Source organism: Triturus cristatus, chromosome 5_2 (assembly GCF_964204655.1).
Source record: "Triturus cristatus chromosome 5_2, aTriCri1.1, whole genome shotgun sequence".
Classification (NCBI taxonomy): Eukaryota; Metazoa; Chordata; class Amphibia; order Caudata; family Salamandridae; genus Triturus; species Triturus cristatus.
Window position 1 is genome coordinate 1,103,183,190 of NC_140588.1, and position 20,070 is coordinate 1,103,203,259.

The 20,070-nt window shown below is 42.4% G+C and overlaps 1 protein-coding gene across 1 annotated transcript in view; it reads left to right on the forward strand.

The window, feature by feature from the left end:
• The first annotated feature begins 12,910 nt into the window (after window positions 1-12,910).
• The window catches only part of LOC146829777 (nicotinamide N-methyltransferase-like), a 101,473-nt gene continuing 94,313 nt past the window's right edge, over window positions 12,911-20,070 (forward strand). The window contains exon 1 of the mRNA XM_085608493.1: window positions 12,911-13,082. Within this exon, the coding sequence (XP_085464619.1) occupies window positions 12,935-13,082 (148 nt within the window). The 5' untranslated portion in view covers window positions 12,911-12,934. The remainder of the gene's footprint in view (window positions 13,083-20,070) is intronic.

Genomic DNA, 20,070 nt, shown 5'->3' on the forward strand with positions numbered 1-20,070 from the left:
TGGCTTTATGTTTGTGCCTTGCAATGTTCTTGATGTTCTAGTTGGGGAGATAAACATTCAGTAGGATTAAGTATTGTGTTTTTATCATTCTTTTTTATGTTTTCCACACTGTTTGTTGTACTTGTTTGGAAGAAAAGACAAATTACTTGGTAAATTTTGCCTACCAAGAGAGAAAAAGAACAGTTTAAAACCCTGTTAAAATTGTGAAATAGCATTGACAATTTGTCCAGCACACCATAGAAAAAATGTTGCTTGCTAGTGTTGGATAAATGGAAAGATGGCATTTGTTTGCCTGAAGTTTATTGTGCTTTGTTTTATTAGACAGTCTGTGATGGTGTGGAAATATGGATTTTTCTGATCAGTTATGTCCCCTATCTTGGACCCCAACGGTTTCATGTATGAATCACAAGTACATGTATGTTCCCTCCAGTTCCAGTTATGAAGACGCAAACACATGTGCGTCCACCGTCAACATGTCCTTTTTCAGATCCGCCATGAATGGGCCGGATATTCCATCCCTAAGTATGAAAGGCCACCGGCTTTATATGGTTCACTTATGCCATTTTACAGTCCAGGCAAGTAGGCCCTGATTCTGTCATCAAGCTTTTCTTGCCTTCTGCCTCTGAAAGCTCCAGTCTGAGCCTGCATCTGTGACCATGAACTTTGTCTCATTCCCTGCGCGGCTCACGGTGCCTGACATCAGCCTGTTGCCTGCCAAAAACTGTATTTCACCTTCGAAATTATCTGCTCCGCTCCCTGCCCAATGCATTCCTGTCTAGTAGTTTAAGTAAACATTCTTCCAGCTACCGAGCAAAGGCCCGGCTTCTCTGTCTTTATGCAAGTAATTCATAGCCCTATTATTATGGAAGACTTCTGCCCTCGCATCTAGTGTAGACACTTAGACGCTTGTACACGCACTAACAGTCAGTATAGTCAGTATAGAATAAGATTCTACTCTAAGAGACCTCTCTTTTGGATAACATAGTTCTTTAAACATAGGATGTTAGATATGATTTGGGATTAGGTTGACTTGACCCTCCAGACATCTGTCGCCACATGTAGAGCTAAATGTCAAGTCCCCTTCACCCCCTAGTTGCACGTCAATCATACGTCATGCTGCTGCGCGCGCATTTCTGCCAAGTATTTCTGCTGACATTGCGAAATTCTTTCATGGAACCACCCTATTATGACATCATACCTGATGACGTTCTTTAGTTACACCCAGTTACGCCCACTTTTGCTACGCATGTATGTTTTATCTTTACTATCAATTGTTACGCCTCCTGCATTTGCTTCACTGTAATGCCTATTGTATAAAAGTGATTACTTATCAATAAAGTATGTACTTCACTTCCTGAACCTCCGTGGTGATGGAACTTGGAGTCCACGATTCGAATCGTCCATTGGAATAAAGCCCATTCCGAACCTCTAATACCACGGATTTTGCCTCTTATTTTACTGAGCTATTTTTATAATTTTTCTGTATCAAATTAAGTCCCGGTAATTAAATTATTTACCACATGAATGGCGCCCGAATAGGGACACTTTCTCATCTCACGCGCCGGCGGTGCGTTGCAGGCCCGGTCTCCTGCCACAGCTGGACGGACAACAACGCGTACCAGCAGGATTTCCTGTATCTCCCTCCGGTCAAGCGGGGGCGACTGAGGCTGCGATCAACACCCAGACGAGGCGGTGAGAAGTGCGAAGTATCCCGACCAGAGCCTAGCTGAGAGAGCAAGATCCGAGGTATACAGAGGCCCACCAAGTTCCGAAGTTCCGAAGTTCCGAGGTTTCCGATGTTCCGAAGTTTCCGAAGTTTTCGAGTCGAGTCCAGTCCGGTCCAGTCCAGTTCAGTTCCGTTCCGAGGCCTTCCGTTCCGAGCTACCCGGTGAGTACCATTGCTGGGGAGGCGTTCTGACGTGCACATAGCCTGTGCCGGTCAAGACGGGTTTGGGTACACAAATCCGGTCTGCACTGTTTTAGCAGTGTATCTGTACTGTTTAGCAGTATATCTAGTATATCAAGTATATAAATTCAGAATAATTCAGTTAATGCCGAGTATTATGTTTAGTGATTAGTTTTCTTAGATCGTCATCATCATTGTTGCTCATTTAAATGTTAAATGTTAAATGTGTTAATACGTCCTGCATATTGTGGTGTGAATGACTGTTCATTATTGTGTTTATTGTATTAAGTTTGTTCAAGATCAAGTATCAGATCAGTTCTCAATATGCCGCTCTTTTCGAAATTAAGACAGATCACAACTAGAAAAGGGGTACTCGAAGAAGCTGTTCCTATTCCTCCTAGGGACACTCCAGGGTACTTCATGTATCATAAACACGGCTTAGACGCTATATTATTTCTTGATTTATGGGTAGACTACACCAAGGAATTACGAGAAAGTCAGAGGTGGCCCGCAGCTGGGACCTGGGATGCAGAGTGCATCATGAAAGTAGAGGAAGAGTTATGGAAAAGGAAAGCCAGACAGTCACAGAAAGACGCCGTTGAGTTATGGCGTAAAGAATCTCATAGACGTACAGAAAAAGCACTCAGACAGGAGGAGAAAAATAAGGAGAATTCAAATAAAGTCCGAGAAAATCTATTAATTGAAGAAGGTACACGAGTGAAATCAGAACAAGTAGACAGACAAAGAAATGCCCTTATGAATGGTATGTATCCCCTTCTGGCCGAAGGATTACCTAAGGCTACTCCGGAGATACCAAAAGACTTGCCACCCCCATTATTTCCAATAAAAGTGCATCCTAAGGGGCATCCTAGAACCGCAGAAGATGTTTTTCTTTCCTCATATTTAGATGACGCAGCTCCCGAGTATGCTAACCCCGCCCCACATAGACCGTCTGCCGGGGAGGTTCAACGCCAAGATCCTGTATCTGTACCTCTACAACAACAAATCCTGACACAAGTTCCGGCAAGCACATCTGTTTCTACATCTGTTCCTACAGCTGCTTCTACAGCTGTGTCCACACCTATAGTTGCTGTATCGCGTTCAACGAATCCTTTCACGTCCGGTACCCCAGACGGGGCTACCGGAGGTGCTGCCGACATTTTTTCTACGCCACCCAGAATAAATAAACTTACTTTTCAAGAATCAGCACATCCACGTACCCCCAAACTCATAAATTTCCGCACGCTTAAGGAACTTCTTGTAGATTGTAGATATGACCCTGTGCCCGGAAAAGAGGACGAAATGATCCTGGCATCATTACGTATCAGACGAGCTGCGGTGTATTTAGGGAAGCTACCAGGAATGACTATGCATCTAGATAATATATATCATTTTGTCCAAACAGGGCGAGATTCTGAATGTATTAACAGAGCTATGGAATACCAGAAAGTGGAGATACAGGGGGAACTGTTACGTTTCCTCATAAATTGTGTGATCAGAAATCAAGACCGACCGGGGGTAGATCCGGAAATAATGCAAACTCTTACCAGATGGAGCCAGAATATATCAGAAGGGAGACATGATAGGCAAACATGTATAATAGCCATGTGCCGAAAGATCCGTAAAGAAATAGAACGCATACACGAAGAGAGATTAGCGGTAGACCAGTTCGAACAAAACGAGGAGGAGGAAGGTTCAGGACTGCCCACAGGACAGTCAGAAACCATAGCCTATGTAGGTAGAGGAAGATCTTGTAATAGTACTAGATGTTTTTCTGACCCGATACGTCCGATATGTCCAGATAATAACAGGAATTTCCAAACACCTATAATAAATATAAGGTCCCCCGAGCATTCGTTCCAAGCCGCTGACAAATTACTCCGAGAACGAAGGGGTTATCATTTACTCGATTCTATGGATGAACAAGAATTAGCCAGGTCAGCCGTTCATTGGGTTGACAGTCCCGGAAAATATGGTGATGATACAGTAGCACACACATTTTTGAACCTCACCCCAGATGAACAGCGTTTAGCTGGGATTTATATGATTCAACAACTTCTTATACTATATAAAAGCCAACATTCAGATCCTGGTCCTTTACCTGATATATTGACTGAATTACTCACGAATAGATGGAGAGGTTCAGGTACTAAGTTAATTAGAGAAATACTAGAATCAAGAAAGCAGTACATTCTTTTTGTATGCCCAGAACATGTCTCACTGCCCATCAAGGAAAGAACGACGTATTACATGGACAGACAGAATCCCTTACGAGAAGTACACCCAATAAAGGGCGAGGACAATCAGTTTAAACGTGTATTTGTATATACGCCCATATCGAAAATAGAATTGTTAGAAATGAAGAAAGTGGTACCCAGTCATGACAAAGACCCAGCGGGTTTTCACCGAGAAATTAAAGACATGTTACTCATGGGAGAGTATACCTATCCCGACATTATGACAATATTAAAGGTATTAATGCCTGCTGGCATTTATGAAAAACTCAAGGAAAAAGAGTGGGAGGTGGGAGACCAAAAGATAGACTGGACAGCATTAGAAGCAGAAGAAAAGGCCCGAACTGCAGGAGCAGGGCTTGGGGATAAAACTAAAGCACTACCAGGTCTACTAGTACAGGTACTGCCACGTTTATTAACTACGAAAAAGGAAGACTGGGGTGCAATCTCAGCCTGTAAACAAAAGCAAGATGAAGACACTAGTGATTTCTATGCCCGATTTGAAAAATGTTTTGGTATAAATAGTGGCATAAAAGCAAGCAGCGAATCATACCCACATCTGTTTGTGACAAAATTAGTTGAAAATTCCTTGCCCCAAGTGAAGAATAGAGTATTAAAATTCGAGAGTACCTGGCAAGGTAACACCCCATCACAAATGTTACAAATGTTACAGTATCATCACAATAGAATTAGAGAGGAACAAGAACATGAACAAAGACGCATGAAAGATACAAAAATGAAAATGCTAGTCTCCCAGACAGTTCCAGCTGAAGGTCATAAAAAGGGTACGACACAGTCCGGTGATTCAGCAGGACCTGTAAAAGGGACATGCAACTATTGTAAACAACCAGGTCATTACATACACGATTGCCCTGTCCTGAAGCGTAATATCGCCACAGGTAAAACACAGGAAAGACCACGGCCACCTAGACAGGATCAGAATGAACAAGGAGCCCCGCAGCATGCACAGTCCATGCCAGCTCCACAACAGTCTATACAGTTTGTGCCAGCTGCACCAGCGCTGCCTGTTGCTGCCACACAAACCACGACACGACAGCTATACCAGACCGCACAGTACGACTATCCTGATTATCAACGATACGCATGAACCAGCCTAGAGAGGGAAGTTGACTTACCCCTTATCGAGGTCCCTGTAGACCAAGAAGGACCTTATGTACATAGTGAACTATTAGGCCAAGATAGAAAATTTTTACTTGATACAGGGGCAAGTCGAACAACTATAAAACGTAGTGAAGTTCCAGGGGCACCCCTCTCAGGCTCACAGAATATTTCCCTTGGTTTTTCAGGAAAACCTATTGTTAATGAAGTATCACAGCCTCTTCCACTTACGATAGGACCCTTGACCCGAACTACAGATTTATTGCTTACTAAATCATGTGCAGAAAACTTGTTAGGTATAAAAACACTGAAAGCTCTAGGAGCTATAATATGTTGTTCTCCGGAAGGAGTAAGATTGTTTTTACGTGATTTCAAAGGTCACTATGTGTCTCGAGACATGGATCCCCGACTGCAGACTTTACCTACACATTTATGGGCACAAGGCCCTACTGATGTTGGTTGCATGAATATTACACCATATCGAGTTACACTAAAGGCAGGAGTGGTACTACCACGAATGCGACAATACAAGTTACCACCAGATGCTGTAGTGGCTTTACTGCAAATCATTGACGAGCTCATTGCCCAAGGAGTGGTTGTGGAAACAGACTCCAATGTATGTAATTCCCCGATAATTCCGATTCTTAAACGAACAGATCCAAAGGCCCCGCCAGTATATCGATTGGTTATTGATCTGCGCGAATTGAACAAATGCATTGTGCCACAATTCCCTGTGGTCCCAGATATCTCGTCATTACTGACAGCTATTGATTCCGAAGCAACATTCTTTACTGTAATTGATCTCAAGAATGCCTTTTTCAGCGTCCCAATAGATCTGGAAAGCCAATACTTGTTTGGATTTAGTTTAAATGGACGTAGCTTTAAATTCACACGCGCACCTCAAGGATTTACAGAAAGCCCCAGCATCTATAGCCAAGCACTGAAACGAGAACTCGACAGTATCCACATGCCAGTCAACACTGCCCTGCTTCAATATGTCGATGATCTGCTGATCACCGCTAGAAGCGAACCTGAATGTGAGAAAGCATCACTGACAGTTTTACAATTTCTAGCCGAAAAGGGGCACAAGGTGTCCCCTTCCAAGCTGCAATTCTGTGTCCAGCGAGTTGTTTATCTTGGACACTCGCTGTCCAAGGAGGGAAGGCAGCTTACACCCGACCGCATTCAGCTAATAGCTAATATGCCAATACCCAAGACACAAAAGGAGGTGCGGGCTTTCATAGGCCTCACTTCATATTGTAGGCAGTGGATCCCTCAGTATGCATTTCTAGCAAAACCACTCATTCAATTGACAACACAGGAGGCAGCCACATCGACTGTTCTCCCTTGGACTCAGGAACATGCACAAGCTTTTGAAAGCCTAAAGAAAGCCTTATGCCAAGCACCGGTTTTAGCAACACCATGTTACAATAAACAGTTTACACTCTTTGTTACAGAACGCGAAGGTACTGCCTTGTCAGTACTCACACAGGAACAAGCAGGATCACACAAACCATGTGCTTATTTTTCTAGTACATTAGATCCCGTAGCTCAGGCTTTGCCTGCATGCCTAAAATCAGTGGCAGCAACAGCTTTAGCAATCAGACAAAGCGATGCCATAGTGTTAGGACATCCATTGACAGTTCAAGTACCACATGCAGTAGAGGTTCTTGTGAATCGAACGCAAACACAACATTTGACTATAGCGCGACTTACAGGGTACGAATTAACATTGTTTCAGCCACATATAGAAATCAGACGTTGTAACACATTGAATCCTGCCACACTTTTACCTGTAATCGGAACAGACCCACTAGCTCATGATTGCATTGAAGTTATTACAATCACGACGAAACCCAGACAAGACTTGACAGATGTCCCATTGTCAGACCCAGACCTGACGTTGTATGTAGATGGTTCATGTATGAGAACAGGTACAGGAGAGTTAGTGGCCGCTTATGCAGTCACAACAGACACTGAAATCATTGAAACAAATTGCATAAATACCTTGTCCGCTCAAGCCGCAGAGCTCATCGCTCTGACACAAGCCTGTATTCAAGCCACAAATAAAAAAGTCAACATATACACTGATTCACGTTATGCATTCGGAGTTGTACATGACTTCGGCGTGCTGTGGCGAGAGAGAGGTTATTTAACTTCTCACGGTGCCCACATTCAGCACGGACCCCTCATTCATGCCTTATTAGATGCAATACATCTACCCACTGCAATATCAATTATGAAATGTAAAGCTCATACGAAAGTTACTGATATCATTTCTCAAGGCAATGATCTAGCTGACAAAACAGCTAAACAGACTGCTCAAACTCAAACATCCGACATGACAAAGACAATAGTCCCGACGCCAACACATTGTATGACGATTAAGGATCCCGCTCTTGACGTAATTGACATACAGACACATGCTACACCAGATGAAATAAAGAAATGGACTGAATTAGGAGGGATCCAAACGGATCAAGGATGGATGACGAAGGAAAAATCTGTGTGGTTCCTTCCTGATTCAATGGTCCAAGTCATTATTAACACTGTACATAGTCCAGCGCATCTAGGAGAAAAAGCTATGCTAGACAGCATTCAACACATTTGGTTCAACAAACATTTACGAGCAGCAGCTAAACAAAAAGTTCGTACCTGTATGATCTGTTGTCAGTTTAACCCAGGAAAAAGCATTCCCGTAGAACAGGGTGGATTTCAGCCTCCTGATCACCCTTTTGAAGTCCTCCAGATGGATTATATCCAGATGGAACGATGTCGAGGATTCAAATATGTTCTCGTAGTTGTCTGTGCTCTTTCCCGTTGGACAGAGGCATACCCGGTTTCAGATTACACTGCCCCGACTACTGCCAAACAGTTGGTTCGAGAATTCTTCCCACGATACGGTTTACCACGTGTTGTCTACTCAGATAACGGCCAGCCGTTTTCATCCGAACTAATGAAACACGTTTCACTTTTGTTAGGCTATCAGTTGAAATTTCACTGTGTCCGACACCCCGAGGCAGCAGGTCTCGTGGAAAGACATAATCAGACCCTGAAAATTAGATTGTCCAAAATATGCAGAGAGAAAGGTGTCGACTGGGTAGTAGCGTTACCAGTTGCACTCTTTTACATGAGAATGGTAGCACACTCTCGAACAGGGCTATCCCCGTATGAGGTGATCTTTGGCAGACCACCAAATATGTGGGGGACGCCTATACCACGCAAAATAACTGATATTGACTGTAATATGCTGACAGATTACTTGGCTTCCTTGATGTCTGCACTACAATCTTGTCGTTCACAGGTAGCTGCAGCTTTTCCCGACAACACCGAGGTGAAACCACATGACGTAATTCCAGGGGATTTAGTTCTAGTGAGGAACTTTGATCGGAAGTCCCAACTGGATCCTAGGTGGAGGTCGCCTCAGCTCGTACTGCTAACGACGAGGACAGCCGTGAAGATCGAAGGTCGAAAAGGCTGGATACATTCAAGTCATATCAAGAAATTTCATGGACTATCGTCAGACGTAAACGACACACCTTGCGTGTCTTCCCCGATTGACTCAAAACTTCCTTTGGTTGAACTGAATAGCCATGAACTATACAAACTAAAACTCAGGTCTAACCAGTCAGGCAATTTGATTGTTTAAGTCCTCTCCAAGGTGAATCGGTCGAATTTGTCTCTGACATGTATCCCTTGGACCTGTATAGAGAAAGAAACAGAAGGATAAAACTGAAACGACATGCGTACTGTAAATCACTGCGTAGTCATTGCACAGTGACGTTATTAATTTTGTTTTTCTTAAGTCTTTTAATAATTACTGCAAGTATATTGTTGCACATATATTATCCTATTTCTAGACATGTTTATAATGTTACTGCTGAACATTCTTTTAGTGAATTACCTCCGCATGAGTTGTCTTATAGATTTGCGCTGCGCAATAACACGTTTATTAGTATGTTACATCATTCCCATCAGGTTAGCAATGCTACAAATTGTTGGATATGTGGCCGACTCCCTCCCTATCAGAATTATAAAGGAATTCTACCTCTCTTTCCATACCCGTTCACACACAACGGCTCCTGTGGAGCATGGTTTAGTTTAATTAATTCCCTAGATTTGAATTCTGCAGTTTATCAAGACAACTGGGTATGGGGAAATTTGAACTTAGTTTTACTTAAAGTCTGCTACCCTAACAAGGAGGGACTTCCCAAAAGAACAGGAACTGATCTAGAAAATGAAGTGTATGGATTAGGTAATTTTACGCTTAATCTTATGATCCTAAATGTCGAATCCGAAGCTACTCCAATTTTGCCCGCTATGTCAATATTTCCAGTAAAAGGTGAATTATGTGTAAGAAAGAATGGTTCCATACATATGGGCCATAGTAGATGCACCACTGTAATAGAATTTAGTGATCAAGGCAAGTCTACATTTAGAGCTTCCCGCCATTCCTATTTCATATGTGGTCAGACGGCATATGTACGTTTGCCTCTAGATTGGGATGGTACCTGCTACATCGGATTCCTTTTGCCACCTGTTTTCCTAGCTCCTCCTGATTATCACAGAAATACTCATTTAGTACACAAAAGAGAAAGGAGAGATCTCCCAATAGTCGATTACACTGAAACAGCATGGGAAAAATACACAGATTTCAATAAAGGTCTCTTTCCCTATATAGGTACCGTTACTAATAGTAAGCTGATACGTAGATTAACTAGAACCCTTGAAGCAGTAGCGAACGAAACTATTTCCGCCTTAGGCAATTTAACAGAAGAGCAGTCTGCTATGAGGATTGTTGTGCTTCAAAATCGTCTTGTCCTTGACGTCATCCTGGCCGATAGGGGCGGAGCTTGTAGGGTCATCGGATCAAGTTGTTGCATTTTCATACCAGAAAATTCGCCATCTGTATATAAAGCCATAACTCGCCTTCATAAGATTGTAAGCCAGATACACCAGAATCCAGGCACCTGGACTTGGTCCGGTTGGTTTTGGAGTGTATTATCTACCTTTGGATGGAAGGTCCTATCCTTCCTAGGTATTGGCTTTCTCATACTATTCAGTTGCTGTCTATGTCTACAATGTGGACCAGCGATCTGTGGTCTGTGTGCCACATCGTGTATTCCACCACCAAGATTTCATTCATCCCAGAAGAAAAAAGAAGAACAAATGATGCTATATGAACAGATCAACGGATTGATGAAGATTGATATCTCTTAACGGGCAAGTAGGGGACAAGGAGGGAATGTGGAAATATGGATTTTTCTGATCAGTTATGTCCCCTATCTTGGACCCCAACGGTTTCATGTATGAATCACAAGTACATGTATGTTCCCTCCAGTTCCAGTTATGAAGACGCAAACACATGTGCGTCCACCGTCAACATGTCCTTTTTCAGATCCGCCATGAATGGGCCGGATATTCCATCCCTAAGTATGAAAGGCCACCGGCTTTATATGGTTCACTTATGCCATTTTACAGTCCAGGCAAGTAGGCCCTGATTCTGTCATCAAGCTTTTCTTGCCTTCTGCCTCTGAAAGCTCCAGTCTGAGCCTGCATCTGTGACCATGAACTTTGTCTCATTCCCTGCGCGGCTCACGGTGCCTGACATCAGCCTGTTGCCTGCCAAAAACTGTATTTCACCTTCGAAATTATCTGCTCCGCTCCCTGCCCAATGCATTCCTGTCTAGTAGTTTAAGTAAACATTCTTCCAGCTACCGAGCAAAGGCCCGGCTTCTCTGTCTTTATGCAAGTAATTCATAGCCCTATTATTATGGAAGACTTCTGCCCTCGCATCTAGTGTAGACACTTAGACGCTTGTACACGCACTAACAGTCAGTATAGTCAGTATAGAATAAGATTCTACTCTAAGAGACCTCTCTTTTGGATAACATAGTTCTTTAAACATAGGATGTTAGATATGATTTGGGATTAGGTTGACTTGACCCTCCAGACATCTGTCGCCACATGTAGAGCTAAATGTCAAGTCCCCTTCACCCCCTAGTTGCACGTCAATCATACGTCATGCTGCTGCGCGCGCATTTCTGCCAAGTATTTCTGCTGACATTGCGAAATTCTTTCATGGAACCACCCTATTATGACATCATACCTGATGACGTTCTTTAGTTACACCCAGTTACGCCCACTTTTGCTACGCATGTATGTTTTATCTTTACTATCAATTGTTACGCCTCCTGCATTTGCTTCACTGTAATGCCTATTGTATAAAAGTGATTACTTATCAATAAAGTATGTACTTCACTTCCTGAACCTCCGTGGTGATGGAACTTGGAGTCCACGATTCGAATCGTCCATTGGAATAAAGCCCATTCCGAACCTCTAATACCACGGATTTTGCCTCTTATTTTACTGAGCTATTTTTATTATTTTTCTGTATCAAATTAAGTCCCGGTAATTAAATTATTTACCACAATGGTCAAAATCTAGATTATCTTTGTGCTTTTCACCGTACAATGTTGTTTGTTTTCTTGTTGTGGAGTAAAATAGATGGAGCATGTTATTAGCTTTGAATGCTTTACCATTGTTATGTTTTGGTTTGTGGATGACTTCATTTTAAAGGTTGGCTCACTTAAATATGTATGCAATGTCTCCTGTTGGTATGGGGTTGAAAGGTGAATACTTTTGGAGACTTCACATTACTTGCAGTATATTGTTTGACACTGCCACAATAGACAAAAATGATCTATTTCTCTATTTCTAAAGTTAATTTTGGCCCCCAGTTTCTGTCTAATACTTGCCCTGAGGGACATACCCAGCAGAGTTAGATTATTAAATTTGCCTCCAGTCACTTACCAGCACCTGCCCTGAAGGATGACCCCAGCAGAGTTAGATTATTAAATGTGCCTCACGTCACTTACCAGCACCTGCCCTGAGGGATGCCCCCAGCAGAGTTAGATTAAATGTGCCTCCAGTCACTTACCAGCACCTGCCCTGAGGTATGCCCCCAGCAGAATTAGAATAATAAATGTACCCCGGACACTGTCTAGCAGCTGTCCTGAAGGAATTCTAGATCCAATATCCCTGGTATTCCTCATTTTTCAGTAGAGTTTCGATCAGACATTTTAGATGTCCACGTCAACCGAAAATCTCCAAAGAAAAGTAAACAGATCTGCAGTGTCGTGTAGGATCTCACAAGTCTAATGGGGCAAGAGTTTACAGTTACAAGTCCCACTGAAATTGAGTGCCCACTCATAATGAAGGGCAATTTTCTTGGGACTGTGAAGCATTTGCCAGTCTGCACTGAATTGCTAACTGTACCTGTTTACGCCTTGTAAAAAGTGGAGCCATTGGATGCTTTTCCATTTGGTCCAGGCAAAGAGTAGAGTTTTTGCCAAGGCCATCATTTGAGCCCATCTTCATAACCTCATAAGTTTCTGGACATATATTAATGTTGAGTAGGGAGTTGCATCATGCTTCAAAGTGCATGACTTGCAAACAGCAAAAACTCACAAACAGCCACAAGCTAAAAATGCTATGACAGTTGAGCATCATTGTTCCTGAGGGTGAAAGTGAAATTATGTGGGAACTAATATAAATTGCACATGTTTGAAGAGTTCCTTCTATTTGAAGATAATTTAAAAGTTAAATTTCAGGCCATATATAGCGGAGGAGCAAGTAGCACAGCTTCAAAGTTGGTAAAGGCTTCACCAGAAAAATGGCTTCTACTAAGAACGTGAAAGAACTCTTTGAGAAGTATTTCAATCCAAGAGAGGTCCTGGAGAGATTTAGCATGCGAGATGCTGACTTTTTTGATGATATCACTACTCAGGTTTTTTCTAAATTCATCGAGTGCTCCTCATCAGGTATGTTCTATTCGTGGTCTTACTTACTTTTTGATTTCTGCTTGCAGCAGATAAACTCACAGAGGGGTACCAGAATAACGTCTAACATAAACAATGAGCTCAAACCGTTTGCAGTAGAGGATTGAGTATAAATGTTATGCAACAATAATGGTATTAAGAAACAAAATCTCTAAATTATTGATAAGAATGTCTCTTTTTAAAAACTTGTGCTGTGGCCACTACAATGCAACAGGTAATACGGTAAATACTTCCACACCAATACAATGATGCAATATAATTAACATCTGTCAGCTGGGGGATCTGGCCAGGTCACCCATGGACCATGTGTTTAAAACAGAATCCATGAAGTCTCAAGCTACATGAATGTGTGCTCTTCCCCTCTCCTTCCTGTTAAATAACCCTTGCCCTAAATACTGACAAACGGTATACAGCCTGCATAAGGAGATCATTTATTGAGATCAGGTGCATTTTGCACAGAAATGTAAGAAATGTAAGAAGATTGTCTAAAATGGCTTTTTTAATTGCTGAAGAATTCAAAATGCATTTATATCAACACTAAAGGCTATTCTCAAAGGTAAATTACCTTGTGAGCAGTTTATGTTCAATTTATTGTTACACTTTTAAGCAACTTTGCTTGCGATCTGGAGAAAAGTGAATCAGCTTACTGTTGTCAGGTTTCAGGAGTACGAAAGTGTGCACAATGCAATTGTATTACAAATGGTTGATAGACCTGTAATAGTTTTATCTTTGATTCAATAGAAACAGACAACTGATCCCATTCTATATGGAATTGTGATTGATTAAATATTTTCTGAACGCTATTCTGCAACATCTTTAGAAGCTACTTTTTGTACAATTCCTCTGCTTTGATATTTCTTATTCCACGAACAGCTGGAAAATTACAAATGTTTATATTTATTGCAATGTTTGTGGGTCATCCAATAATTTTACAGAGGTAGAGAATTTTTCTCATTTTTTGATTTTGAGAAAATGAGTAAAATGCATCAACTTGGGGAATTATATGTGAAAAGATCTGTCACATGCTCGAAATTACAGGACAAAGGGCTCAATGTTTATTGTTTAAAAATGTACAGGATTTTCTCTTTTGAATAATTGTATCACAGTTGGTCACTTTCTAAAATGTCAAGCACATATCCAATTATTTTCCGGGACATTTTATGCACATTGAAATACAAATGGGACTTGCTAAATACAGAAGAGGCTCCGTCAGAATAAAACAATGTCTTACAGATCATGGCAAAGGAACCTATTGAATGTGTCCTACAAACTGTGCACAGTTTTTGATACTGTTGTTTTCACAACATTTTTCAGCATTTATATTAAGTCCTCAATCTTTGTATTCTCGTTGTTTTATTCAGAAATACACATAAGCTATTTGTTTAATGCTCTTATTATGCAATTCTTTCAGAATGTTATGTTATGTTATGTTACAGGGATTTATAGAGCGCACGTATACCCGGGGGTGTCTTGGCGCTAGACATAACAGAGATACAAGACTACTTTGCCTCTAATGCTGGAAAAGCCAAGTCTTCAATTGTTTCCTGAAAGTCAACAGGGAGCTAGCGTTTCTGAGGTAAAAGGGAAGAGTATTCCACAATTTAGACGCTCCATAGTAAAAGCTGCGTCCACCCCAGTGGGCTTTGAAAATTCTAGGAACAGCAAGTAATCGAGCTCCAGTGGATCGCAGCTGTCTGGTGGGACAATACCAAGAAAAATGATCCTGCAAGAAAGACGGACCGATACCATGCAAAGCCTTAAAGACAATGCACAGGGCTTTGAAATCAATACGCTGAGGTATAGGAAGCCAGTGAAGATAGCGGATTTCATTGGAGACAGAGTGATATTTAGAAATATCCAGTATGAGACGAGCTGCTGAGTTCTGGATCATCTGTAGTTTGTGCAGATGTTGCTTCTGGGCGTTAAGGAGAAGAGCATTGCAATAGTCAAGCCTAGATGAGATAAGGCAGGAGACTACTGTTCTCTTGGTATGATTAGGAATGTAAGGAAAGATTTTCCTGATTTTTTTGATAAGAAAGTGTGATGCCGATACTACCGCATTTGTGTGGTGATGGAAAGTGAGTTTGGAATCCATAAGCACGCCCAGGTTCTTTGCCTTAACCACCGGGTTGGGCGGGGAGCCCAACTCGGCGGGCCACCACAGATCCTTCCAAGGGGGCTGAATGCTGCCAAAAATTAGGACTTCCATTTTACTGGAGTTGAGTCTCAAGCAATGTCCTGTCATCCACTTATTAATTGCACTCATACAGCTCCTGAACTGCGGAGCCGGAGACTGTTGGGATTTGGAAGCTGCCACCACAATCTGAGTGTCATCGGCATAGGTGGTCAGACTGAAACCAAAGTCCCGAATAAGGGGTGCTAGCTCAGATACATATATATTGAATAGTGTGGGGCTTAGAGAGCTCCCTTGTGGGATGCCGCAGGGAAGTGTGTAAAAATCTGAATTAAAACCATCCATGGATACGGTGGAGGTTCGATCGGCTAGAAAGGAGGCTATAAGTGCTCGTGCTGACTCTCCCAATCCATGTTTCTCCAGACATCTCTGCAGAAGACGATGATCCACCGTATCAAATGCCGCAGAGAGGTCAATGAGCACCAGAGCTGCTGCACCTCCGCCATCCATAACTGCCCTGATCTCCTCGGAGGCTTTGATCAATGCCAACTCTGTACTATGATACTTACGGAAGCCAAATTGGGTGTGATCCAAGAGGCCATTGGCATTGATAAATAGGGACAATTGGTTGTTCATTATTTTGTCCACTATCTTTGCTGGCAGCGGCAGTCTGGCAATGGGCCGATAATTGGAGGGGTTAGTCGCATCAAGAGTGATTTTTTTGAATACAGGTAAAATGGAAGTCTGCTTCCAGCTAGTCGGGAAAACACCAGAGGAGAACATAAGATTATAAATATCGGTGAGTGGAGGACTCACTGAATGTACCAGTTCTTGATAGACCCTTGGGGGGCAGGGGTCTAAAGGTGAGCCCAACTTGGCTTGAAGGACAAGGTCTCTCACTATGTCTATCGAAATTGCGGAGAACACAAATGGTGGGTGCTTGTTGGTACTTGAGCTGTTTAGACATAAAACTGGGCTGGGATCAGAAACTTCCTTAAAAGCATTAAAAATATCTAAAACCTTGGATTTAAAAACCTCGGCCAGCTCGTTGCAGAATTCCTGGTTGACTCTCCTGCCTGAATTATTAGGTGTCGAGAGCTTATTGATCACTGCAAACAATTCTTTAGAGGAGTTAGCAGCAGACTCGATCTGGGAGGTAAAATATCTTTTTTTTTCAGATATGAGGAGTTTTTTATAGTTGGATAGTGCAGTCTTATATGCTAATTTCTGTGGCTCATCATAGTTTATCCGCCATCATCTTTCTAAGCGACGACAGTGCTGTTTTTCAAGACGAAGACAGTCGGTAAACCAGGGGGCGGAAGGTGTAGATCTATTAGCTGAGAGCGTTCTTCGGGGGACTGAAGCATTCTCTGCATCCTGTAACCAGTTAGTGTAGCTGTCCACAGCCGGGTCTACCTGGTCCTGTATGGAAGGATAGGAGGATTCCAGCAGAGCATTAAAGGATGGTAAGTCTGCTTTGTTCCATGCTGGCCCAACAGAGGCAGAGTGTTTACTGGCAACCTCCTTGGGTTCACTGGGCATGGGAAGCGTGAATTTAATTAGGGAGTGGTCTGACCAAATTAAAGGGAGTGTATCCTCGATCATAAGACCCGGAACTGAGGAGAACACACCATCTAGTGTATGCCCAGCAGTATGTGTGGGGGATTGCACCAATTGTGAGAGTCCAAAGGAACCAAAACTATCCAATAGCTCGACAGTATCTTTGTTCCCTGCATCCTCCAGATAAAAATTAAAATCCCCAAGGATAATAAAATCGGACTTTAAGATAGCTGATTCAAGTAGATTGCCCAAATTGGTTAAAAACATAGTGCGAGGGCCAGGTGGGCGGTAGAGAATAATTCCCTTAAGCGTTAATTTGGGATGGAGTGTAAGCGAGAAGTGGAGGCCTTCATAGAGGGAGGAGGAGATGGAATAATGAGCTGACGGAAACTGGTCCCTAAAGATAATAGCGACTCCACCCCCACGCTTAACAGGCCTATCTTCCCTGATCACTCTATAACCCGTAGGTATGGCCGTGATGAAGTCGGGGTCCAATGCTGCATCGGCCCAAGTCTCTGTTATGAATAATATATCTAGAGCCAGGTGTTCTATCATATGAGCAATTTCATACTTGTGTTTGCCCAAGGACCTAGCATTGATGAGTCCGCTTCGGAAAACAGGCTGGACTTGTGACAGGGTCTCCTCTAACTGCTCGTGGGCGCGAAATGCCCTCACTGGTAAGGGGGGGGAGAGCGAGTACACAGGCGCATTTAGTTACCCTTTCCCCGGGATATAGGATACAGCAGGTCGACTCCCTAGGAAGTCGCAGGGCGTGTAAAGCGCTGCTCGTATATTTCGCTGGTGAGGATGTATTATACGGGGCCCTGGGCACGGACTTGGCGCGGACGGGCGCAGCCGGGCTTGCCTTAGGCGCGCCTTCGGCACGCCAGCGGCGCGCCCGCTGCGCGCGTCCGCCCCATAGGTGTTTAAGAACCCTTCCGGTGAGCGCCAAAACGCGAGCCACCGGAAGCGGAAAGAGGGAGGCGGTATGGCTGAGTGTTGCAGGGTCCGCCCTCCGCTCAATCGGCACAACAGCCGTGACGGAACGGGGCGGCCCCAACACCAGCAACAGAAGCAGTAAACAGTGAGTACAGTACTGGTTAAAGACACAGTTTAAAACGTAATAAAAAATGTCATAAATTACATAAAAAGATTCTGTGCATGACCCCGATCAGAACCGTCCCCCAAGTTCCCAAGCTTCTAACCAAGGTGCGACGTGTCTAATAGTGTGCAAAATAGCAATAGCAATAGAATAGCAGCGTAGTTTAGGAAGAGAAGTAGATGGCTTTATGATGCGCTTAGTGCTTGCAGGGCAGAGTATTCATTAAATAAAAAATGGTAATTTTACTATTTTTGACTGACATTCTGAGTATAACATTCATCAAAAGTTTAGACTTGCAAATCTCCACTCCCTGAAATTAATGTAAAATAAGTCAATACATCATTTAAATACAATTACTACTTCATGTTGTTTTCTTAAGCAGGGAATTTACTTTTTTTAATTTAAACGTCAGTTAAACATTTTCTATAATATTTAATATATTAACATTAATTATAATTCAACTTGTGTTGTGGATTTTTTAAAATGTTTTTGTCCCTTTAAATTGTATTCAAAACAAATATATAAAATACATTTACGTTCATGTTTAACTTAAAAATACTTTATTAAGTTTAATAATGTTTTTTTTATATTTGCTTACACTTCACCAAAGGGTGCTTTCCAACTTGACTGTAGATTTTATCTATAGTAAAATATAGAGGACATTAAAAAAGGTTATTTAAGTCAAAAGAAAAGAGTGAAAACTTATGATGCAATATAATTAACTCAGTACATTTATTTTAAATGTGAAACAAAATAATACTGTTTACTTTAGTCAATTAAATAAAAACAAATACATTTTCAGATGTTTACATAAAAAAATGATTTCCCACCTGAAATGAAAATATATGTATTTTATGAATATGCATTAAGAAATATTAAAGTGGTGTACAGAATAAACTAAAAGTAATTAAAATGTTTGAATAAAAGTAAATTTTACATTAATTTATTAATGCAAAAATGCTGTGGGCTGGGTACTTGTGCAGGGCACTGCATGTTTTATGGTCGCTGGGGTAGCAGCTTCTCACGGACGACCTGGGTTGACACCTGTATTGAGAGTTCCTAGGAGGGGTTGAGCTCTCTTCACACAAGCCCCCCCACTGAAAACAGTGCTTATATTTATGTCTGATTGCTGAGAGCTTCTGAAAAAGTCTGGCTATAATTGAATCATGTTATTTAAATACCAGAGGCCTTCAAATGGACCGCTTCTGAGTGCTGCGGCAGTAGGTGTCAAAAAAGGAGGAGAGATCTTGTGTCTTTACTTGACCAATAGCTCAGCCTAGTGTGGGGGTGGAGGTAGTGACCTGGAAGAACAGGGGAGGAGGTGAGTGGACTTTGTTTTGCTTTTCATCACTTCATTAATACTACCTGCTATCATACCTCTCGCACAGACTTTTTGCTGCTTTTCATCCCTTCAATATTACTACCAACTATCATACCATACTTCTTGCACAGACCCTCATATTGACCTCAGGGCGGCTATTCCCTGCCCTAATTGATCACAAAAGTGAGCCAGCATTGTTGGAAGAGCACTTCTCACCCACAACGCTAGAACCTGAACCCTCCATTTGTCTTCAAACACCAAAGAAGGCCCAGTTTTGTTATATACGCATGGGGTTCCTCGATCTCCAGTGATTGTCTGCTGCTTCCTGCTGCTCCTGCTTGCTTTTGTTGTACTGGGTCTGATACTGGTATGGGACTGGTCTTCCCCCTCAAGATTTATTGTGCCCTGCTGTATTAGAGGTTGTGCAGTCTGTCCGAGTCCCTGCCCCTTTGCTTACTATGGAGAGGAGAAAGGTCTTGGAGGGTGGGCTGAGTTCACCAAAGGGGAACACAATAAAAAAAGATAGAAATCTGCTGTAGACAACTGTGCTATCAACAGAATAGATAACCTTTTATCAGAATGTGAGCAGTTTCTTGTTCCTTCCCCCTCTCCATCATGTTCAGGTGTTCAAACAGGAAGTCCGATACCTAATGCTGCCCATAGCACTGTCCCGCACAACCACAGGAGAGTTCCCGGGATGTTTACCAGGTTGGGTAGAGCAGGCAAACTGGGAAACCGGGGTAATTCAGGCCATGAACCTTACCATACTCTTCTGTTTTCCCTACTCAAGCTCTACTTGATGACATACCTTCCAGTTGCAATTGCTATGCTGTGAGTGATTCACCTGTAGAGC